Source organism: Sipha flava, unplaced genomic scaffold (genome assembly GCF_003268045.1).
Source record: "Sipha flava isolate LNK unplaced genomic scaffold, YSA_version1 43_pilon_pilon, whole genome shotgun sequence".
Classification (NCBI taxonomy): domain Eukaryota; kingdom Metazoa; phylum Arthropoda; class Insecta; order Hemiptera; family Aphididae; genus Sipha; species Sipha flava.
This window is the reverse complement of record NW_020273171.1, coordinates 1,438,766-1,461,976: the sequence shown is the minus strand read 5'-3', so window position 1 is coordinate 1,461,976 and position 23,211 is coordinate 1,438,766. Positions and strand designations below refer to the sequence as shown.

General features: G+C 32.6%; 1 protein-coding gene across 1 annotated transcript in view; it reads right to left on the bottom strand.

Annotated features, from left to right (window-relative positions):
• Positions 1-22,992, bottom strand: part of LOC112689303 (solute carrier family 46 member 3-like) — a 28,409-nt gene extending 5,417 nt beyond the window's left edge. Inside the window, exons 1-6 of the mRNA XM_025562948.1 lie at positions 22,347-22,992; positions 17,422-18,145; positions 5,437-5,538; positions 3,952-4,089; positions 3,760-3,843; positions 151-307 (exon numbers count right to left, since the gene is read on the bottom strand). Of these exons, the coding sequence (XP_025418733.1) occupies positions 151-307; positions 3,760-3,843; positions 3,952-4,089; positions 5,437-5,538; positions 17,422-18,145; positions 22,347-22,436 (1,295 nt within the window). The 5' untranslated portion in view covers positions 22,437-22,992. The remainder of the gene's footprint in view (positions 1-150; positions 308-3,759; positions 3,844-3,951; positions 4,090-5,436; positions 5,539-17,421; positions 18,146-22,346) is intronic.
• Positions 22,993-23,211: the final 219 nt, after the last annotated feature.

Below are 23,211 nucleotides of genomic sequence, written 5' to 3'. Positions count from 1 at the left end.
GTATTGTATTGTGTTCATGACCGGAAAAATTGTCATGAACCAACTACATATGTGTGTAAAAAAATATTATTTTCTTTTTCTATCTCACCATTGTTCTTATCTAAACATTTTATGTTTAATATATATATATATATATATAATTATATTTACCCGAATAATATGACAACTGGAACAGTAAAAGCCGCACTCAGCAGGAAAAAAGCTCCTGGTAGTGTTTCATACGTGAGCGTATATAATTGATTATATAAAGGATATATAATAATTGGAGCGAGTGTTTCTAGCATACCTCGAACTGAATTGAGTTGCGCTAAAAAGATAAATATAAAACAATTATATGTTGTTTTAATTTAATTTTCTTGGGTTTTAATTTATAATTGTAATTAGATACTCGTATATTAAGTTTGATGTCATTCAACGTAGAAACCATAATATTTTATCAAGAAACTAAAAATCGTTTGTATTATAAGTAAATTAGTTAAAACAATTATGAACCATTCGAAAATAGTTTTTTGCACTTTTTTTTTTCGAAATATCTGTTGTAGTATTTATAAATGATTACTATTTTTTTTTAAAAAATTAAAAAAAAAACAATATATAAATTAATGTTTTGTAATAGACCTTGAGTTATATTATTATATTTAATAGTATATGTGTAAACCATATATTTATATGATAAAATTAAACGTAAGTTGGAGCAGATTTGCTTTCATGTGAGGTATAGGACGTTTTACCAATATATAAATATTTCAATAACATGAACTATAATTTTAATTAATTTAACACAGTTGTAACGAATCTCAAAGTTACAAATTACTACTTACTTCTTGAAATGAAAATAACATAATACTAATAAACACATTTAATGAATGTTATTAAGCAACATGTTCACGTACATCGCTCGTTGTAGTAGATTAAAAAAAATAATTACCTAATAAAGAAATAGACACTAATGGCGGTCGTGTATTTCAAATTTTACCATTTTTAAAGAATTAAAATATGAATTTTAAAAATCTGTGTATGATGGAATTTTAAGAGATTTTCAATAAAAATAAAACGTTGAAATTCTACTAAAATATGTAATGTGACATACGTAATTTTTGAAGTACATATTTTATGTTTCTAACCGAAATAAATATACATGAATAAAAAACACGAAGTTCACTAAAATTCAAATAAATGTCAAGATATATAATTGAAAAAAATTTATAATACGTACTACGGAAATCAACTTGAATACTAGGCTTAGCGCTAAAGTTTTAGCAATGTTGACAGGACTTAGAAAATACGTGCTTGGGATTTTTATATTTATATTAAACTATAGATCTCTGTTTTTTTTATGATAATATTATGTATTTTCAGATTAAGGAATTAACCGCATAAACTTGACAAGTGCTGTTATTGATATGTGGGTATATTATGTTTATATAAATGCATCGACATGGCCCGTAGGGGGTTGTAACTTCTAACTTCATAACCTTTGCAGTTCCGCAAACACGTTTGTGCCATATACTCATGTATAATAATCTCCTGATATGGAATTTTTTTTATTGAAAAATAATATAATTCCTAAAATATATCACTAATAAATTTAAATAAAACATTTAAACCAAAAATAATGGGTCTTACTATATTGCAGCCGAACAGAGGACATAGTTGGTATAAATAAATTACGCCATTATTGTTTCGGAACGCTTATTTAAAGTAATTTAAATATATCGACTGTTCTGTAGTAGTATAATGATATAGCACAGCGGTTCCCAATTAGTATGAAGCCACGGACCCCTAATTATAACTTAAATTGGTCCATGGACCCCTTTTTTTGTAAATACTTACTTTTCAATTTTATTTAATTATGAAAATGAGAAATAAATTGGTACGATTTATTTTCAATATGATTTAATTTTGTAATCATTTTCGTAACAAACAAATTTTTTCAAAAAAAAAAAAAAAATAATAATATATTTATAAAAAAAATTATTTGATTAACCACCTTCAAATTTTATGAGACAAGTGAAATTTTTCTTTTTTGTTCATAATTTCGTCTAAGTCCAGCTGCATGCTTGAAAAAGCCAGTTGCTTTTGATCATTTTAAACAATTAACCAAAAATCAATTAGTTTTTTATCGTTGAAAATATTTTTCATCGTTCCATTTGTTACCAAATCAATTAATTCATCTTGTTCCTGTTCAGAGAGATTTTCTATTTTTTCAATATCACAGGAAAATGGATTTCTTATCCATGTATTATTTGGGTCAGGTTGATGAAAATATTTTCTTAATATTTTGGCCATGCTCAATAAGTGTTCAGATATTTTACTCTTTACCTCCTGTGATAGACATTCACACGAAGATTCCAAAAAAAGCTTGTAATGTCGGAAAGTTACTGAAAGAGTTCTTTTCAACACGTTTTGCCCAAATTTCAACCTTTTTAATAGTTGCTTCGATTTTATCCTCAACGTGAAAAATATCAACATAAATTCCTTGTAAACTCAAATTTAGTGTATTCAAGTATTCAAACACATCAGCCAAGTAAGCTATCCGAGACGGCCAAGAAAAATCAGTTAAAAATCCTACAAATCTGGTTTCAAGAAGAAATACTCGAACTTCGTCTCTTAGCTCAAAAAAAACGCTGAAGAATTTTTCCACGTGAGAGCCATCAAATTTCAGTGTACAAAAGAAGCTGTACGTAATCACTTCCCATGTATTTGCAAAGGACTTCAAAAAGCCTGGATTGTAGAGGTCGTGATTTAATAAAGTTTATAATTTTCACTACTTCCTCTAATGTTGTTTTCATGAGTTCCGATAGGCATTTTAACCATTGATACACTATGGTTATTCGTTTAATTTTGAAATACAATGTATAAAAAAAGGACACACGGCACTAATCGCTGACCAGTAATGACTGAGACTACTAACTAATACTAATGTTGATAATTTACTTTAAATTATATGTCCGAAATATATTTATTGGTTAATGGAAAGAAAATAATCAGTATGGTTTCAAGTTCTAAATTATAGTAATAATAGTGTAATATTGAAGATAATAATGATATTTATTTCTATGAAATTGGTTATCTAATTTTTTTTCGCGATAATCGGGTTTCAATAGTCCAAAAATACTTGGAATATCATATTACTACAAAGATAATAGTTTCACTAAAATAAAATAAAAATAGCACTACAAAACAACACAACCGTGGACCCCTTAAAATCAACACGCGGACCCCTGAGGGTCCGCGGACCACCAATTGGGAACCGCTGATATAGCATGTATACATTATTATTGTAATATTAAGAATAATAAGTATTAATAGTTAATAATATTTGCATGAAAACGTTATCTTAGATAAAACCACAACAATTACTATATGTTCGCGCTAAACACAAAATACAAAAATAAAACTCAGATAAATGTATAGGTAAATAATTAAGTACCAATTGTTTACGCAAGGTCATTAAAACAATTTTTTTTATATGCTGGTATTTTTTTTTAATAGTTTTAAAAAAAAAGTCTCTCATTATGTGTGTATTTGAAATGGAAAGTTTATATTCGAACTGCATAACAGTTAACATTTGATTGTGTTTATTTAATTGATAATAATATGAATACTAGTTAAGTTTTTGTCATGCAAGTTTTACAATAAAATCATCATCACACTGATCGATACACAGTAATAATGATAATTATTATTATTTTCGTATAATTTAATGAATACTTTTTAATCATAATAATATAATAATAATAATAGAAAACAGTTTACCCAATTCGCTGTTATCGACGAGCTTAGACGCCATCGACGTACTAACAGTGAACGCAGCACCATGGAAAATATCTATTACTGGCACTGAAATTATTTAATAACACCAACAAACGTAATTAATTTTTTTTCTTTACGATTGTTATTATTGTGATTGGTCGTATTCACGTTTATAAGTACTCGTATTATACTAACCCGCGTATAGCTGCCATGGTTGAGTGACAAAACTGTAACATACGGCTGCGATCAGATCGAAACCGCTGCCAATGAAACCGATCGCTGCATCGTGCATTTTCAGTTTTACACTCATCAACCATATGGCCAGGATCGTACCTGTAATTGCACACGTCACGCATATTCTTTTATTATTGTTTAATAGTACAATCGATGCATCGTCTCGGAATAAAAATGTCTACAAGTATAATAAATACCGCTACGAGTGTAGTCTTTCGTATAAAATATATGAACATGGGCAATACTATGCACGTACTGACTATTTTAATAATATTTCAGCGCACACTTGAAGGGTGCGCAGAGTGTGCAGCAGCAGCAGCTTAGAGAGAGAGAGAGGGAGAAAATGCCGTGATAAAAAGAAAAAAAAGAGGGAATAGCTTATAATAATATAATAATCGGATGTGTAATGTATGATGTAATATGTGGAACGATATAAGATTTAACACATTATTGTCTTCGCGCTTTTAACTCCACGTACTAGCCAAGATTTAAACACGTGTAGTATACATATTCTTATAGATTAAACACGTTTTGTGAATATTACGAAGATAGGAATCACAGAATAAAAAAAAAAAAAAAAGTAAAATTTTTTATAACGCATTTGGCACTGTTGCTGAATCACATACGAGTAAGTAGGTTATGGCTTTAATCATTCACACGCAATGTATATAGTATACCTATGATTATTTCATCCATAGTCAAACGAACCAAAACATGTTTGGTTTTTCAATTTAAAACCATATGCATACACACACACACACCTCTATAGTATTGTGTTATATTAATATTATAAAGATACATGCCGGTAAAACGATTCAATAATTTTATTTTCAGGGCACTGCTGTCTCGTATTAACAAAGTGAAATCTGCAGCTAGTTAGTAATATTTACATACACTTGAACCTCGGCTGAAATACGTAACACGTCAAATGGTAATTATAATTTAATTAAAATAAACGCATTGTTGTTGTAACTACGTGTAATAGGATATTTTCAAATAGTTACTACCCTTTTAATGAGTATGGCATCATGGCTGGTGCAGTTACCGCGATACTTGCCTTTTATATTTTTGGTTAAAATTTATTTTTCGAGAAATGATACATTCAGTCAGAACATACACAATGGCGCGCGCGCGCGTGTGTGTGTGTAGGTATATACTCGTATATATAACTGTGTATATATCATCCCCACATAAACAAATATTGTTTTTAACCCTGAAACGATTTTATTGACTGAATCGGTATATATACAACTCTACAACGCGGTTCATCCGTTCATATTATGCGCTTTATTTTGACTTTAGGATTCAATAAATAGCGATAAATTGTGCTTTTTTTGGACATTCGAAAAGTAAATTTTATCATCTGCCTATTCGTATACTCGTCACTTTATCTAAATGTAAACTTATTTATTATTATTATTTAAGCATGATCAATATTAATGTTACCTATAAGTATTCCAGTCATTTTGTATGCAGCGTACAGACTATAATCTATTTCGTTCCATCCAAACTTGTATCTGACGAAAAGATATAGAATAGAATATTCTCCTGGAAAATAAATTAATCGATACATTAATAAAATATATAATATGAATTCTTGTTGATCGCACATATTTTAATTTGTTACATACTCGTAAATGCAAATACGGTTATTGTTAAATTGAATAATACAATACTGTTAATAATGTATTAATACAAAATAGCAATTAAACTCACAAAACAGAATATATTTTACACTCAATATTGTTGAATATAAGTAAAAGCTATTATAATTTTTACACTGCTAAATGTAATTGAATCATTTTATTATGTTATATATTATAATGTTATATTATTATTATGTTATGCAAAACACTGAGTTTACTTGGGTCTTTGAAAGGTACTTGATTAAAATAAAGATACGGGTTCAATAATACATTTAAATAAACATCAGTGATGTTTTCAGAAAAGTTAAATATTTATAAATGGGTAAACAATGATAAATAAAAATAATATAATTAGTTTGTTTATGATTTTGTGTGACTGTACACAAACATTGTTTTAATTAATTCTATTTGATATTTTAATATAAAAATTATTTTTTTTTTAGTAATTTACTTATGTTATAACTTTTATCATGATTATACTATAATATAGTTGTAGTGCCTATACTTAATTTAAATCATTAATTACACTTTCTACACAGTTACACTTTAACTTTTTTTTGATATTATAAATTATTAAAATATTAATTACTAACAAAATTAAGACATAGCATTATCATGATGATGTTATTATTCCTTAATAACATTCAAAGAAAACGTATACCAATAATCAAATATTAAATGCATTCTACATTGTGCATAATGTTATATATATGATACAGTCTAGTCTCAGCAACTCGAATTACATTTTAGGTCCCTTCAAACGTATTTTAATATTAATGTATCTAGATAACTCAAATTGTCGACGACACAAATTTATTATTCTCATCTTTCATATTCGAGGTTATTGCTACATCATAGCATTAGTTAATGTAGCCAGTGCATATTTCTAGTGTTGTACGGATTGCAAATTTTATTGTATTGGAAATAAAACATATAAAAGTAATTAAATATTTAAATGCGTATCAAAACAAAGAATTGAGGGTTCTAAAAATTGATCTTGGTTTGGTTTTTGATAAAACTAGTATTAAAATAAATAAGGAATCAAATAGTGACCCATATTATATCTTAAGCATTATTCGTATGATTAATATCCATATTGGAATTTATCGAAAACTTATACTGCTTTAAAGACTATGTTACTTGAAAAAAAATATGGTATAGTGAAAACATCTTTGTACGGCATTCAGATTTTTCCATTTGGGCAGTCGACATTTTCAAGCGTTAAATTTTTGGTGTGACACACGATATCTATTATAATGTTAAAAGTAGAGGCGATTTTTATGACAGTTATAATATAGCTTTAGAACTTCAGATATTATTTAATTAAATAGTTATTAGAAATATTAAATTTTCCGTGTTTACGATATCGGTTCGGTATCTGGGGTGCGGCGACTCGAAACGACACAGAGAGGAAAGTTTGGGTGGTCACATGTTACTGTCTGGTCACCGCCGGCCGCTGCCATATACCGAACCTCGCCTACCGTTACATAACTGCTCATCGAATGACTCGGCTAGACAACGATAGAACGGTGGCATAATGAATGCGTTCTCTCTTCGAACAAATATAATTCTTAAACATTTTCAATGGTATCCCTTCAAATAATATGAAAGCACGTGTTTTAAACGAAGAATATTTACTTCGAATTCTACATTAAAAATCTATATTTCAAGTTCGTATCTATCTTTTTCACACTTTTCGAGGATCGCTCATGACACATTTTTTGTTTATCTAATCGTTGTTAGTTCATGATTATAAAAGTTTATATTCGTGATGGATATTGAAAGAACGTAAACACTAATAATATACTTATGTTTACATATAAGCTTATAACAGCGTATAATATCGGTGCAACACGATTGCGCACTTTCTACCTTTTTACCTGAAAAAAACAACACCATTGCACACTTTTTACCTTTTTATATATTATATAGCAAACAACAACACGATTGCGCACAAAATGATATGTGTATATATAACTATGTATATTGTACAATAATTTATGTACAACCTAAAATAATGTATTATTTTATATGTATTATATGATAATTAATTTTAAGATAATATATATTATGTAATTTAGAAAAAAAAACAATTTCCAACTAATTAATAATTATACATGCATACATTATTTTATGTTTTACATAAATTATAATACAATATACATAGTTATATATACACATATAATTTTGTGCGGAATCGTGTTATTGTTTGCTATATAATATATAAAAATTACTATACATATAAAAAAGGTAAAAAGTGTGCAATGGTGTGGTTTTTTTCGGGTAAAAAGGTAGAAAGTGCGCAATCGTGTTACGCCCTATAATATGTGTACTTAAAATGAATATGAAACTAAATCAACTTCCTGACGAGTTATTGATATCAGACGAAATTGTTTCCGTTATTAGTGACGGAATTAAAAAGATTAAAAATTTACCACATTTATAAGGACTGTGATAAATATTAACACCGAAACATTTTCGTCAATATTTTTTTAAATTTAACCGACACTCGTCTACTGTCAACATCTTAATAATTTATATCCATATTTACCTCATAAATATTTTAATTAAATTCTAGCTTAAATTTTATAAAACTAACCTTTGATGACGTTATTTTCGGTAAACCTTAGAAAATATTATAATTCAATTACACATACATATTACATAGAATATAGAACTACATAAAGAGTTAATTGAATTTGGCTTTCAATTTGAACGGTATTTTATTATTGACATTATTTTATTGGTTAGTCAAAATCGTTACACCTAAGCGGACGTGATTGCCATATTGAGCCTTTCAATTTCATTAATAATCGTTCATATATGGCAGAGGTTCCCAACCTTTTTTGACTCACGGCACCCTTTATTATTTTCTAAAAATTTGGAGGTACCCTATAGCCTATGCCCTATACTCTATAGTTTATACTGAATACGCAATACTAATATATCGTATATTTAAATTTATATTTTGTAACTTCGGTTTTATTTAGCATTAATAAACAATAAAGATAAGATAAAGTCACAAGTATTTCACCGTAAATAACTTAAAAACAATTCACATCAAATCGATAGTAATCGAACCAATATGAAAATTAAAATAGATTGAACATTTCAGTATTACTATGTAAAAATTATATGTGTTAATAATTAATTCATTAAATTATATTGTATATACTTAATCAATTATACACAATAGGTTTTATACTATAGACATAGAGTATAGTCTGTTTTATTACTCACAGTATTTTTCATGAAGGCGTTTAAAAATAAATAGATATTTCAAATATTTTTGCGGCACCCTGATTGGGAACCTCTGATATATGGTGTACGTTTTTGTTCGGTTGATCTATTTTGAAGTTCAGAATAGATGAAAATCAATAAATACGCGTTGAGTATATTAAAAATAAAAATAAAAACCATTAGTTTTAATAGTTATTTTTTATCGTGCGCCGGAAGCAACACAAAAAAACAATTTTTATAGTAAAACAAACATTAAAACATAGCACGTGTATACTTCGTTTTAAAATTCAATTGAAGACGTATGATAGTCGTTCTTGTCTTTTTCGATGGGTTGCGACCTCATTGATAGCTTACTCATTGCTATTAACTGTAATTATTATTCCGAATTTGAAGGGCGAGGGAACTATAGTCTTGACTACTTCACGAAATGTTTGCAGAAGTACTACACACGCAAATCATTTTTCCTCACCACATTCGATTTCAATTATTACTTTTTAATCAAACACAATTCTAAGCTATAGAAATAACTAAAAGTTTTTACACGTGTACTATTTCAAATATAAATAACAGGTGTACCTGAAACAATTAATAATATATAAAATACACTACGTATGTTACGCACACGGCACACATAATATTTAAATATTATCGATTTATACTTCTTAAGAGCAACACAATACAATTTTCAAACACTTATAAAATGCCTTGCTACAGATGAAAATGTATGTACATTGTTTTAGACCTGAATTATATGATTTCGTATTTATAAGAAATACAATTATTCACGATAATCTACAAGTTAACAATTCTTATGGTTTATCGGTATATGTGTTTAACATAACTATCAACAGATTAAAATATTAGTGAATTATTAAATTCAATATGAACGTAAAAAAAAGTAAAAGTGACAAAACGCCTTTGGAGATGTTTATCTTCTTGAAGGAACTTGACTCCCAAAACCTTCTTCATATTCGGACATAATATTTTTTATACTTATCGTCCGACCGGCGCCTATCGCGTATATAATACCATTGTTATACATAATACGTACTCGCACGATAAAAATTCGCTGTCGTACAAGCACACATAACTATAGTAGTTATGAAAATAACTTTATCATACGTTATAGACCTCTTTAAAATATATGAATTAAAACGAGTCGTTATCGTAAAATATTTACTCAGTTAAATTTGGCGTAAATAAGCTGTGCCCAACTACCCTAACCTAACCCCTAACTTTTTTTTAGGTGCAAATGGTCAACATACGTGGTTATTATTCGCGCACTCGTTGCTGCGGAATCTAAAGCGAGATAGAGTCCAAGCCCAAGTTCTGACTAAAATAAACATTCGTTTCGCTAGTGCTCGTGGCAGTGTATCGCGCGACGAATGTTTCTGCGTGTGTATAACGCAACTATATTTTAATCTTGTACAATTCGTGCGCATTGTTATAGCACGTCTGATCGTGAGTCATGAGTGAAACTTAAACTCATGTGCCGGCTCTCGATTGTGTACAATTGTAGTAATAGTGCTCATTCATAGGGGTGTGTCTGTGCCTCGGTTCTGTTTATACTGAACTTCCGGGAGATCGAAACGAACAACAATTTTATCGTTATTTTTTATTACTCTCTACGTACGTATAGTCGGACCCAGTACAGTTTATAATATTATAATAACAATACGTTCGCCATTGCATTTATTATTGTAAAAAGTTTTTTAATTAAAATGGTCTTCGATAGGTAAACGGTCATCGAGGATAATACTCGTACCTAATGTGTATGTATATATATATATATATAGATTTATCAATCTCGTTGAAATACACTTCTGTTACACGCGCCTGGGGTTGTTATAGAACAAAAAGCTTTACGATATGCGTCCACGTGAAATGTAAATTGTACATCCGAGTGTCCGGTCGATCAAAAATTCACGTAACCTACGGAAATAATTTTTTTCGATTCGATGTTTGACCTACTACACTGGCAAATACGTGTATAATAAGTAATAACGTAGGAAAAAACAAACGGCGATTAATCCATTATATTACACTGTTATTGCCCGTATAATTTCGTTTACGACCATTACCTACCTATCGTCGACCTTCTCTTTCTCTTTCATTCCATCACTACGAATTTGTACGCGTTGCCGGGTACTAGTAGAGCCTAATTTCGATAAAATACAGGTACGTACCGCTGAACATCTCATTTTCTTCTTGTTATAACGTTTATGTTGGAACGGATGATGAAACGAAAATCGTTCTTTATTAACACCTGACTGTTGCGTCAGACTATTTGTATGTTTGCAGGTTTGTTATCGCACATTTGCACACGAAAATATTTTTCTCTTACACCGTTCGCGCGCCTCTCGTTCGAGTACCTATAATGTACAAAACGTTATGTATTATGTACGTGCATGCCACATGTAGGCCACCGATAATGACAGCAGATTTCGGTATGTATTATTAGGTCATGCGGCGTAGGCGTTAATAATAATTATAATCATCGAAATTGTTCGTCCAAACACAATACAGATTATCGAATAACAGTAATATCTTATTCCATAATGAATCGAAACCTAAAAGTGTCGGGATTTGAATTTATGTCAATTTGATTATTAAAACCAATTACTGTTGTTTCTGTGTTCATCGATAAATGAGCAACCGATACGAGCTGTATAATTTGATGTATTTACGACAGCGTATACTTGAATTGATGAAGCTTCGAAAACCAACGAATTATATACTTATTAATGACTGATTTGATGTTTCAGTTCGAAAAAAATTTAAATTAGTTTTTATCTGATCATTGATCGATGATCGATGGTACAAGCTTTCAATTCCTTTAACATGAATGTATGTATACAAAGCCCATTTTCGATAAATGTTTAGCGTGCAGTTAACATAATAAAGTATAAAGTATATAATGTAACCTACGGGACGGTAATTAGTTGATAATAGGCAAATGATTGTTTCGCTTAGCGGCACCTTGGTATGTGAAATAACCACTCTCTTTTATCATACGTTTATGATAAAGGGTGTCATAGGAGTGAAAATATTTGTTTAGGCCGAATATCTCTGACCATCCTGATTGGAAATAACAATGTTTCACCGAGCAAAAGATACATCTATACAATTATTTGTTTGAATTTATAATTAAATATAAGGCTACGTATGCCAAGCGGAGACTTCATTTTCTCATTGTACACCACAAGTATTATTTTACATTTTGATTAAGGAAAGCCATCACAGCCGTTCGCCATGAAAGAATAACGGAATTAAACACACATTTTGTATACGTTTCAGCTATTTCGTCGATCGCGTTCATCGTACTTGCTGTGTTGTAGAAGTCTACAAAATACATTTTCACAATATTATATAAAGCGCTCGAAGTAGTATTCTTGTACAGAAAACACTTTGTAATGTTATTCGCAACTTGCCGCCTGTGGTCAAGCAATCGCGAAATGCGTATAGGATTTGTTTTTCTGGTCTTTTACTAACAAAAAAGAGAAAAAAATGTAAAAGTAACTTTATGACTATGGCTTGAATATTTGTGAAATTGCATATTTTTTTCTATTTATCCAATTGAATGTGGATCTGATTACAAATTTGAATCATGTTCTACTGAATCATATAATATTATTTTATTTTGTATATGTTATGATTTTATATTTTATATGCATATTTTTGGAATTTTAAAAATAATTTAAATTAAGAGGTTAATAAATGATAAATTATCGACCTGTATAATTGTGTTTTCCTAAATTTCTTTTGATACACGTTTGATCAAATTAAAAAAAAAAAACATTTTATCACATTTTAACTCCAGTACTGTAAATTAATATAAAATATAAAAATAACATACTAATAAAAATGAAATACTAATAATTATTATTTAATTTTTAATCTCTAATTTAAAATTTCTGCATATTTTGGTATTCTTTTTAGCTTGAATGCATATTTTATGTTTTTTTTAGAAATTTGGTAAATATAAATGATTACAATATACGGTAATATTCGAGTTCTAGTTATGACACAATGTCACAAACATAATCGTTCGATGTTAATTAACTATGTATATTAAGCATGTATAAAATTGTCGTTTAATATTCATCAAGTAAATCTATACTGGAAATAAGCTGAGACATCGTATTATGTTATGGTAGTAGATATGTAAACAAACGCTAACGCGTAAAAAAAAATAGGAATATGGTTAACAACACGGAACATAAGCGTTTATAACGTTGAAAATTACATTTACGTTCATTGAGCAAAATAATGGTATAGCATAATACGAAATTTTTTTAAATGACTTTTGCCTTTCAACACGTCATGCCGAAGAAGTTAACCGTGGCTTGATTCACATTTTCTTAAATTGCCCACCACTTACTAGTTCACGTTTAAAACTATTTAAATTTTTTTATAGGCAGTAACAATATCTTATCAATTGATCAACAAATTATTTTAAATACCTTTTCTAGACACATTGTTATTAATGTATTAACGTTTTTTGAAAATTTTGGATTCTTGATTTGATTTTAATGTAATTATTTTTTATACAGTGAAAACGGTTGTTCTTGGTTTTTTTTTTCGTTTTTATCTCTTGTTGTATTATTTTCATACATATATATATATATATATATATATATATATATATATATATATATATATAGTAGTAATTCTTGATAGCCAATAAAAAATAATAATAATAATAATAATAATTATATGACGGTAACGGTATTATACGATATTTGTTACGACAGTAGTGGCCGAAGATTTGCGATTATTTCAAAATCTACGGACAACCGAAAACTACAAATTCGGATTCAGTTTGTCATCGGAATATTTCCATATTGTACCGTAATCGGCTTTGGGCATCACCGCGTACGGTTTATGTATTCTCCTCGTGCGGCGAATACACAATGGCGCGTACATAATAATAATATTATTATATTTAAGCACGTTTCGCTTTTGTCGCACGAATAATAATAATAATAATACGGTGGCGAGCGAAGTACAAAATAAATATTGAAAAAAACGATTGTATAATAATTAATGGAGTATACAATTTTTCGGTTTGATTTTTTGATTGAAAACTTCATACGCAGGAGCAATAATCTTCGTTTGGTTAACGTGAAAATAAATGTACATCTTTTAATAACTAGTATACGAGATCGTTTACAAAGCCGTCGTAATTTCGTTAAGTTTCACTTGATAAACACTTAATTAATATATAATTTGAATAACAATAATGAGCTATAAAGATAAAATCTTAAAAAATAATTTTTTCACGTGGGATAGCTTTATAATACTCAAGGAATTTTTCGTAGTACACTTTGTAATTTGTTCTTTGAAAATCCACAGATCATTTTATAACATTTAAAAATTAAGTTTTATAGATTCTCTCTTCCCTATTTTTTTTTAATTAATAAAAAGTTTTCCCGACTCAAACTTAATTTTAAAAATGTATATGTTTGCCATAAATATATTAAATTAAAGCATTCAAGGGGATAGATTCATAATTTTAAAGATAAATATCAAGTGAAAACTTGCATAACAAGTGTGTATGTAAATAAAAATGAACTAATAACTTACAATATCGTGGCGACGAAAGTGACCAAAGAATTTTATAGTAGTCAGTATTTATAAATCTTTGTACAATTCTACGTTTCGAATAAACCAGTAGGTTATCGAAATCGCCCGAAGGATTATTGACCGTAACAAATCTTCTTAGTGATAGCTGCTTGTCATTACAAGTGCAACCGTGATCGTATGGTTAAACCGTTTCCCTAAAATATTGCTTTTTTATTCCGACACTAAAGAGATCGTCAAAAAAATGATCAAAACGTCCTCTTTCAAACAGAGTAATAAAACTCAACAGTTTTCGTAATAATCACGTAGTATGCACGACTGCAGTAAATCATAATTTCCAAAAATCGCACACGACGTAAAATAATAGTAATAAACAAATGCCTAAATCGAAATAGTATCCCGCTCAGTTCGAACTTTATGGGGGAAAAAAAATCGTAAAATAAAACTCATTATTATTTATTTATGTAATGTTTTTCCAAAGAGGATGATCCCACCACAAATGTCCCCTCGGGTGTATTCGTGGATCCAGGTTTAGGGAACTTTGCGATACCCGTATGTGTACTAACGACTCATCACGCTCACCCGAGTACGTGACAATACGCGTTTGTGTCGTACGATCGTACCCACCTTAACACCCGTCGTCATAGGTGGCTAATACGAACGAGGGGCTCAAGTGCAGCCTTAGTACCAATTCATGATGTGGTGGCTTAGTATCACTCCTTAGATTTTTTTTCAAAGTTTTATTTTATTTTTTATTTACACTATAGGTAATAAGTGTATTTTTATTTTATAATAATATAACTAAGGCCCGGATGTTGATGCTTTGAAAATGATCGAAATTACCAAAGAAAACCTAAAAAATATGAGAATGCAAACACATGTAATTAAAGCCTCAAAATATATATAAAAAATAAACAAATAAAAAAAAAAGTTAAATACATTTTTTATCGTAATACTTAATCTTAACATAAACATATTTCTGGTAATATTCTACTACTATTTTCTGCCAACCGATCTTAAACAGCCAATTTTTCATGTTGTCTCCGTGTTTAACCTGTACAGTGTACGTGTATTATAATATTGTTTTTTCTGGTATTTCAGTAACGATAACCGGTGAAGAAAGTTATAGGGTTATTTGAATAATCCCATTTTTTCGGAGAGTTTATTATAAGTGCGTAAGAAGTTAAGTGCGAACAATGAACTTTATGCGTTTAACATCTACAATTACATGACAACTCCTTGTCAAGTATCGTATTCCTTAAAAATAGTGAAATTATTTCCAGTTCTAGAACATGTTCGAATAATCATATGAAATTATATTGAATTTGAAAAATCGTGAGCAACAGGTGTGTGAAATACACGATTGTCGTACTAAAAAAAAGGGTACGTGTTGATGTACTTTGTTTTCTGGCTCTAAACTGTATCATTTAAAAACGCTACAAATAAACTATATTTACCATTTGTTAGTCGCACGAATATACAAATATTGCGTTTTATGAAAAGTAATGGAAAATAACATGAAAATTCGGATTTTAATTATCGGATGGTGTATTATTTTAATGATGTACCATATATTCTGAGATCAAAATAATTCTATAATTTTGTTTCATCTGTATTCGCAGAATCATTTTAATTTATAAAAACCTAACCATGACGGCCAACGTAGTATATCAACAGTTTTACGGATAAACCGCCATTCGGTGAAAACGAAAATCGATTAGATTTGTTTGCGCTGCCGGAACACTTAATTTTAGAAGGAAAAGTTTGTTGAAAAGATAAACGTAGCATATGTTATCAAACATTCTGGTTTCGATCATAGAACTGTTAAGTTTTTCAAAATCTATAACGTATACAGCATAATCGTATACGATTTTACAATCATATCGGTTTTATATTAAGTTGCGTATACAGCATAGGACATATAATTATTAACTAAATACTGTTATTTTTAACATAAACTTAATTTCAATAATTATATTCTAATATAATTTCTCAATTTCTTATTTACATAATTTTCTAAGCTTTTAAAAATGCTTTCCGTCGCAAACTTCAATTTTCAAACAGCCAAACAATATATGTATCACTAAAACATGCCGTTTATGGATAAAATAATATTATTTAAAGTTTCCTTAAATAGTATCAATTATTAATGTATTTCTACGGGCGTTGTGTGGTACATTGTAATAGGTACTTTTATGGTTTAAATTGTTAGTGTTTCCGTTCTTACTCTTCGTCATCGTACAAATTGTGCAATATTTTTCGATTATCAAATACAATTTCTCCTAGTCTCTATAATGACCAGGGATACACGAATGACCAACCAGTATAGGTACAGATAGGTTTCGCTGGCGTTCATGCGGGTAGAAAATTAATAATTATATTTAAAACGAGTGTTAAAATATTGTTATGGTATTCGTTTCAAATTCGTATATTCATTTGTCATATTCCAAAAGTTTATATCACCCCCCCCCCCCCCTAAAGCACGGAAAATCAATGTTTACAACTGGCATGATGTCGCTCCAGAATCCTTCATCTTAGATACTCTAAGTCCGAAAATGTCCGATTTATCTTAATTTTACTTTTCTTCGTAGCTATTCCAAGGCATGAGAGATCAAATACCGACTATACACTTTTACACTCGAAAATCATCGCGCATTAATACTAATCTTTTCCCGAAAGAATCTTTTACTGATCGAATCATGCTAATTAGATTCCTACCCACTAATTTCAACCCTTCGAAAGCAATGTAATAAGAAAACGTATGCGCTTTCTTCACACATAGGTACCTACAATGTTTGTTGGATTTAGAATTCGGACAAGAGAAAAACGTTGCAAACAATGACAAAACCGGTGAAAGTAGTGACTTGGACTTAGATATAAGATCATGAAACGTACGCATTTTGTTTATTTTTTGTTTAAACAACGAATAATAATAATGACGTTTGTATTGAAACAATCGTACCTTGCATGGGCCCGATGGTGAGCGGCGACACGACGGTCATGTACACGAGCAGCTTGCGGCTGGGCCGTTTCTTGACCAGCACGCGTACGGAGTCGGCGATCACCTTAGGGTTGATCGTCTGCCAGACGGACGCGTTCTCGTACGGCACGGACGTGTCCTCGATGAGCGCGGCGCCCAGCGCCAGCGCCAGGCAGTTCATCGCTATGCACACGGCGAACGTGCCGTAGAACCCGATGTTGACGTTCAGGAAGCCGGCGGTGCACGCGCCGATCGGCGTGGCGATGAAGTACAGCGACATGAGCATGCCGATGCGCTTGGTGCGGTCCTCGACGCGCGTGATGTCGGCCACGTAGGACGCGACGCCCACCACGCAGCATATGCGCGACCCGGTGAGCGCGGGCACAAGGCACTCGGACACGGCGGCCACGGTGGGCGACCAGTGCCAGTTGTACACGTTGAGCATGTTGAACGCGTCCGTCAGCAGCTGGCCCGCGATCGGTATGAACATGAGCGGCCGGCGCCGGCGGCCGTGTGTGTCGCTCCACGGGCCCGCGAACAGTATGAACACCAGCGGCACCGAGTACTGGATGCTCAGCTTCCACGACTGGATCTTGGCCACCAGCTCCTGCGCGTAGCTCTCGTTCAGGCACTTCTCCCGCAGATCTTCCGGCTGCGACGTAGCCGTTATGTCACAGCCCTTCCGTAGTATTAAGTTCGTGCCCACCTGCAAACGTCCGACATTATAGGGCCTGGGGACGCGAAAATCATAGACCACGGCCACCGGGGACACTCGGATATCTCTGGAGTGCACCCGGTGTACCCGGGAACGTCCGAATCGAGCCGACAGGCGCGCGGGCTCAGTCCGTTCGATCTTTTCCTAACCGGTACAGGTTTTTGTGTTTACCACGCACACGGTACACGCAATACGTTCAAACGATCGTTTTCCGTTTCTCCATAATTAGGATAGAAAACCATCGGTGTACCCTGAACGGACGGAGCGGTCCGTTTTTAGAAACTATGCGTTCTTTTTTCAGGAAAAAGCACGAAATAATAAAGAACCGATTTCCATTCCCCCCCTCCCATCGTGCAACCCCCTTATAACGATAATAGGTTCGATAACGTTTTCGTACACACTTACACGCAAACGTCCGGTCGAATCAAGCGTATTCAAATGTACGCGCGCTCGCAAAAGCCGATGTAAAAAAAAAAAAAAAAAAAACAATCGAAAATAGTTTAAGGAGAACAGCGTTCGGGATATCGCGTTTACGCGAAAAACATGTGATGCCATTTCCGCGGTCGAACATCATTTTTCGATTTCTGCATATTTTGTCCGGCGAAACGCCGGGGGGGGGGGGTCGCGGCGATCAACCCATTTCCTGTTCAACGACCCTCCAATGTACATTAATATGATGAGCGTAAACATACAATATCATTACTTCGAATGCTACGCGCGGTATACATACATGACACTTTAGGAGGGTGGAGATACCGAGAAAACACCTCGACGTGGTCGTCCGCTAGGCGAACGTCACACAGCGAACGCCACATGTCGCGCGCGTACGTGGGATACGTATTATTTTATTTTTTTTATCGATTTTCCGATTATTTATAAAACTCGTTTCAGAATTAAAACGTCGTCGAGGAATAAAAAAAAAAAAGTTAAGGGACCGTTGCCGCCACCGCCGCGCCTGGCCCCTTTCAGTTTTGATTCGATAATAGATGTTTGTGTACTTAAATATTTTACCCTGACGACGCATTAAGTATGGCGGAGAGCGATTTTTCGGCCCGTCCGACGGACGGTAAACATAGTTTTTCACCAGCGGCAAAGCGTTCGTTTATTATGTACATCACGTGTGCACGCGTGCGCTCTACCGCCGGCCGTTTAATCCAAAACACTGTTCAACCGAACAATCGGGAACCAATCGATTTTCGTTTCAAAACGCATAATGGTGTTGGAGCGAAAAATATAAATCCATTGAAACAGTAAAATGAATATAAACGTGTATAACACGTACGTATTATAATTAAAAAAAAAAAAAAACTAATGTTTATACGAATTAACATTTTGAGTCTAACATACAGGTATATAGGAACTCTTACGAACACACGTGTTGCATTATAATGATGCGGAGAGCAACGGATTGCAACGATGACCTAAAACCAACTGTTAAAAACCGGTGACTGATATACGGGTATTAAATTATATTTTATGCTTAACCGTTGTGGCATCATGCGTGTTACGTACATCCACAAACCGTATAATAATTATGTCAATGCCGTCGACGATTTTCGATTTAGAGCACATACGTACAACGTTACGGTCGACTTGATGCGTTAAACCGCTTCGCGGTGGTTATTACTTCTTTGTTGATTTTATCATGCACCGTCATATTAAGTTAAGTTTGATAACGAACAACTCTGATTTTTCGGGTCGTTTAAAAATATCTGAATTAATACTATCAACATTTCACCGATTTTTCGTACAATAACAGTGTTTGATTGGTGTCGTGGCGTGTGGCACTCGGCTTCTTGTACAATACAAACCCTCCCACGGTTAGGAGCACGTGAACACGCCGGATCCGTTCATCCTCGGTCGATCATTATTCCCGGGCATTGAAGCGGTATAAAGCGAACTAACGAACGTGGTTATGGTACGCGACTAACGCAATGACATTTGGAATGCTGTATCTATTTTCGGTACGTATCTGGTTTTCGATAATTTCATTATTGCGTCGTTCTGGTCATCATATAATATGCTATTTACCCGTATATATTATTGTACACGCACTCAACGCATTTTGTAACGTTGCAATATATTATATTGTTAATTTGGAAATCGATTTTCCGCGTACGGAATAAGGTCAATCGTTCAAATGTTAAAATGCAACTGTGTCCGTGTAAACTAATATCGGTACCGAAGAGTGACCGAGATTTTCAGTTGTCTGGTTACCGTGTCCACCCCTCTGCGTGGTACAAGTTAAATATTATCGCGAGAAATTGGAATCAGTAATGCGAATTATTCTCATCACAAACTCGTCTAGTTTCAAATCGTTTTGAAAAATTGCTATAATACGTCAGTGTTATATTTTAGAACGAATTCGATCGGATTTTTTAAACAAATATGAAAGAATCGCATGGATTTGTAAAAAAAATGATCTATCCTCGCATAGAACTATCATATGTATAATAATTTTATAATCTATAAGTTATGAAATAAAAAAATTAACAAATTAAAATCTTGTTAAAAAACTAAACCTTTTTTTGTAAACGTCGGAAATTAATCAAAACCTTACCAACAATGTATACGTGTAAAATGTCTATGATGCGTCTATACGTTGCGTAAAAATAAATAAATTCTAAATTTCTCAGAAAATTTTCATGAAGTGGGGAGGGTTGAGATTGAAATAATGGCCTGAACATTTGAATAAGGTATTTTTGATTAATGTTATTATTATAATTCAGCTAGAAAGTGTTGTAGTTTTATCGGAAATATGTAATATATATATTTTCAATGATCAGCAACAAATGCAAATACTTTTATTGTATACTTATAAAGTATACTACATAAAGTGCTTAATTGTTTGCGTAATCAACCGATTGTTTATTAGATGCTAGACCAAAGTACTTAGTAATTTTTAATTTAATTTATACAACTCAGATAAATAACAAGAAATAGAATTGCGATTTTGTAATTGAAAAAATACGTTTATACAGATATTTGCCACATAATACGTTATGTGTTCTGAAGTTACTTTTGGGATTATCTGGAAAATAACGAAAACCATAACCATATGATTGAAGTCCTGCGAAATACTTGAATTTGATCTCTGCTGGTGTCTGAAAATAATTGTATTATTTTTTTAAAAAAATTCTTTAGAAAGCGTCACTATGGGAGACCTTTTCACGGTTTATTTTATGGCCGTAATAATAAAACCGAATACATGTTATCAATTTAAAATTTTTTTAACTATATTTTATTTTAACAACTCATAATTTTAATTTGTAGATGGATCACGTATTGCGTTTACAAATTTTCAATTTTAAACGGTTGTTAGAAAGCTATTTTTTAAGTTTCCTTACTATTTATAATCATCTGAATAAACGGACATTATAAAACTAAACTGATTAATTACTGGTTATTACCAGGAATATGCCGAAAACGCAAAAACACATGTTTCAGGTAATCGTTTTTTGTCATGTTATACTTTACGTATATGGAGGTGTATTCTGCCTGTCCTCTTATCCCAGTGAGTGCCCACAAACACAATTATCGATATTTAATAGGTAATTGTGAATACCGTGATCGGTTTAGTACACTAAAAATACTTTTCTCACTTTCATCTTTATAAAGGTAAATAGGTATACCAGGTTTTTAACGGAAAATAGGCTTTTGTCAAGGAAATCGAATGCTCGATACCCAAATGTTACAAGATTTGTCTTCTCTTCCTCGTAGGACGTGATGACAATATAATCATATGTACGATTATATTGTATCGATTAGGTAAAAATGATATAATAATTAAACGTATCGTAATTGGTATTTGAAATCAATAATTTTCGCAATTAAAATAAAATACGTTTAGAAAATATTGTGATTATTCAAATCGCATTTACTAAAATTATAACACTGATTGTTCAATTTTAATCAAAAGTTATCGAAGGTAGTTTCCGTGGCCTTTAATGTACTAAAATTATGTTGCGCTCGTACTGGTTGATGTGAGAGATATTCAGATGTACGACAAGTACGTGTAAGTATAGATAACGAAAAGATATCGAGATATTTAAATGTTTGTTTCCAAAAGAAGGGATCTAGTTCAAGGCGCGTTTATGCACCGAGAACACAATAAACGGCAATTATTTTAGCGGTAACATTGATTTTGGGATGAATTCTTGGATCAACGGTAGTAGGTATATGCGGTACTTACCAACGCCGAAATAGCTAAAGTGACAAAGTACAAAAACAGCATCGGCTCTACTGTGACTTTTTCGATCCATTTCGGTTTCTTTATGAACATGTTAAGTGGAAAGGACGACGGTGGTGGAGAAACGAAGAGAAACGATCACGGCGTTGCAACCGTCACACCGCCGCGGTCGTCGGAACGAGCGGGCACATCGCGAATAATGGCAAACAGGGCGGTATACCGCGACCGGATGGTAAACCGAAATAGGTACGCCAATGATACTGTGACCGCGGACGGTCCTGTTCGTCTTACGGCACTTGGCGCGCGCGTTATTCGGTACGTACAGAAGTCGGAAAAAAAAGGAGAAACATGAAAAAAAAAAAAAAAAAAACCGAAAACGTACGATTAAAAACACGCCTCGGAATGCCACTCGGAGCCTTTCCCGAAAACGTATTAGGATTTTTTTCTCCTCGCGCAACGATAATTCTATTACAACACGTTGTTACGATTACGATTATTACTGTCGCGTTCGACGGCGTCGCGGCAGCGGTCGATTGGTTGCACCGGTGCGGCTGCGCGGACACTGAACGCGGTCCGGTTACCTGTGGCTCACGGCGCGCACCTGGAATACCGATCGCGCGACTCCAACCGCCGCCTGATGCGTCCGCGCGTAATATCGTAACACTACGCCCGACCGCCGGTCGTTGGGTAACCTAACCGGCCCGAGGTCGAGTTCAACTTTCTCCTTCGTCCGTTCCCCGAGCGGTTAAGCGCTGTGCCGCGCAAGTGTACCGCGGTCGCGTTCCAGGGCGGCGGTCGCATTGCACCGGCCCTACGTCCTACACAACACCCGTTCGGCCGTCCCGTTCCGCGAGCGCATGATCTCCAG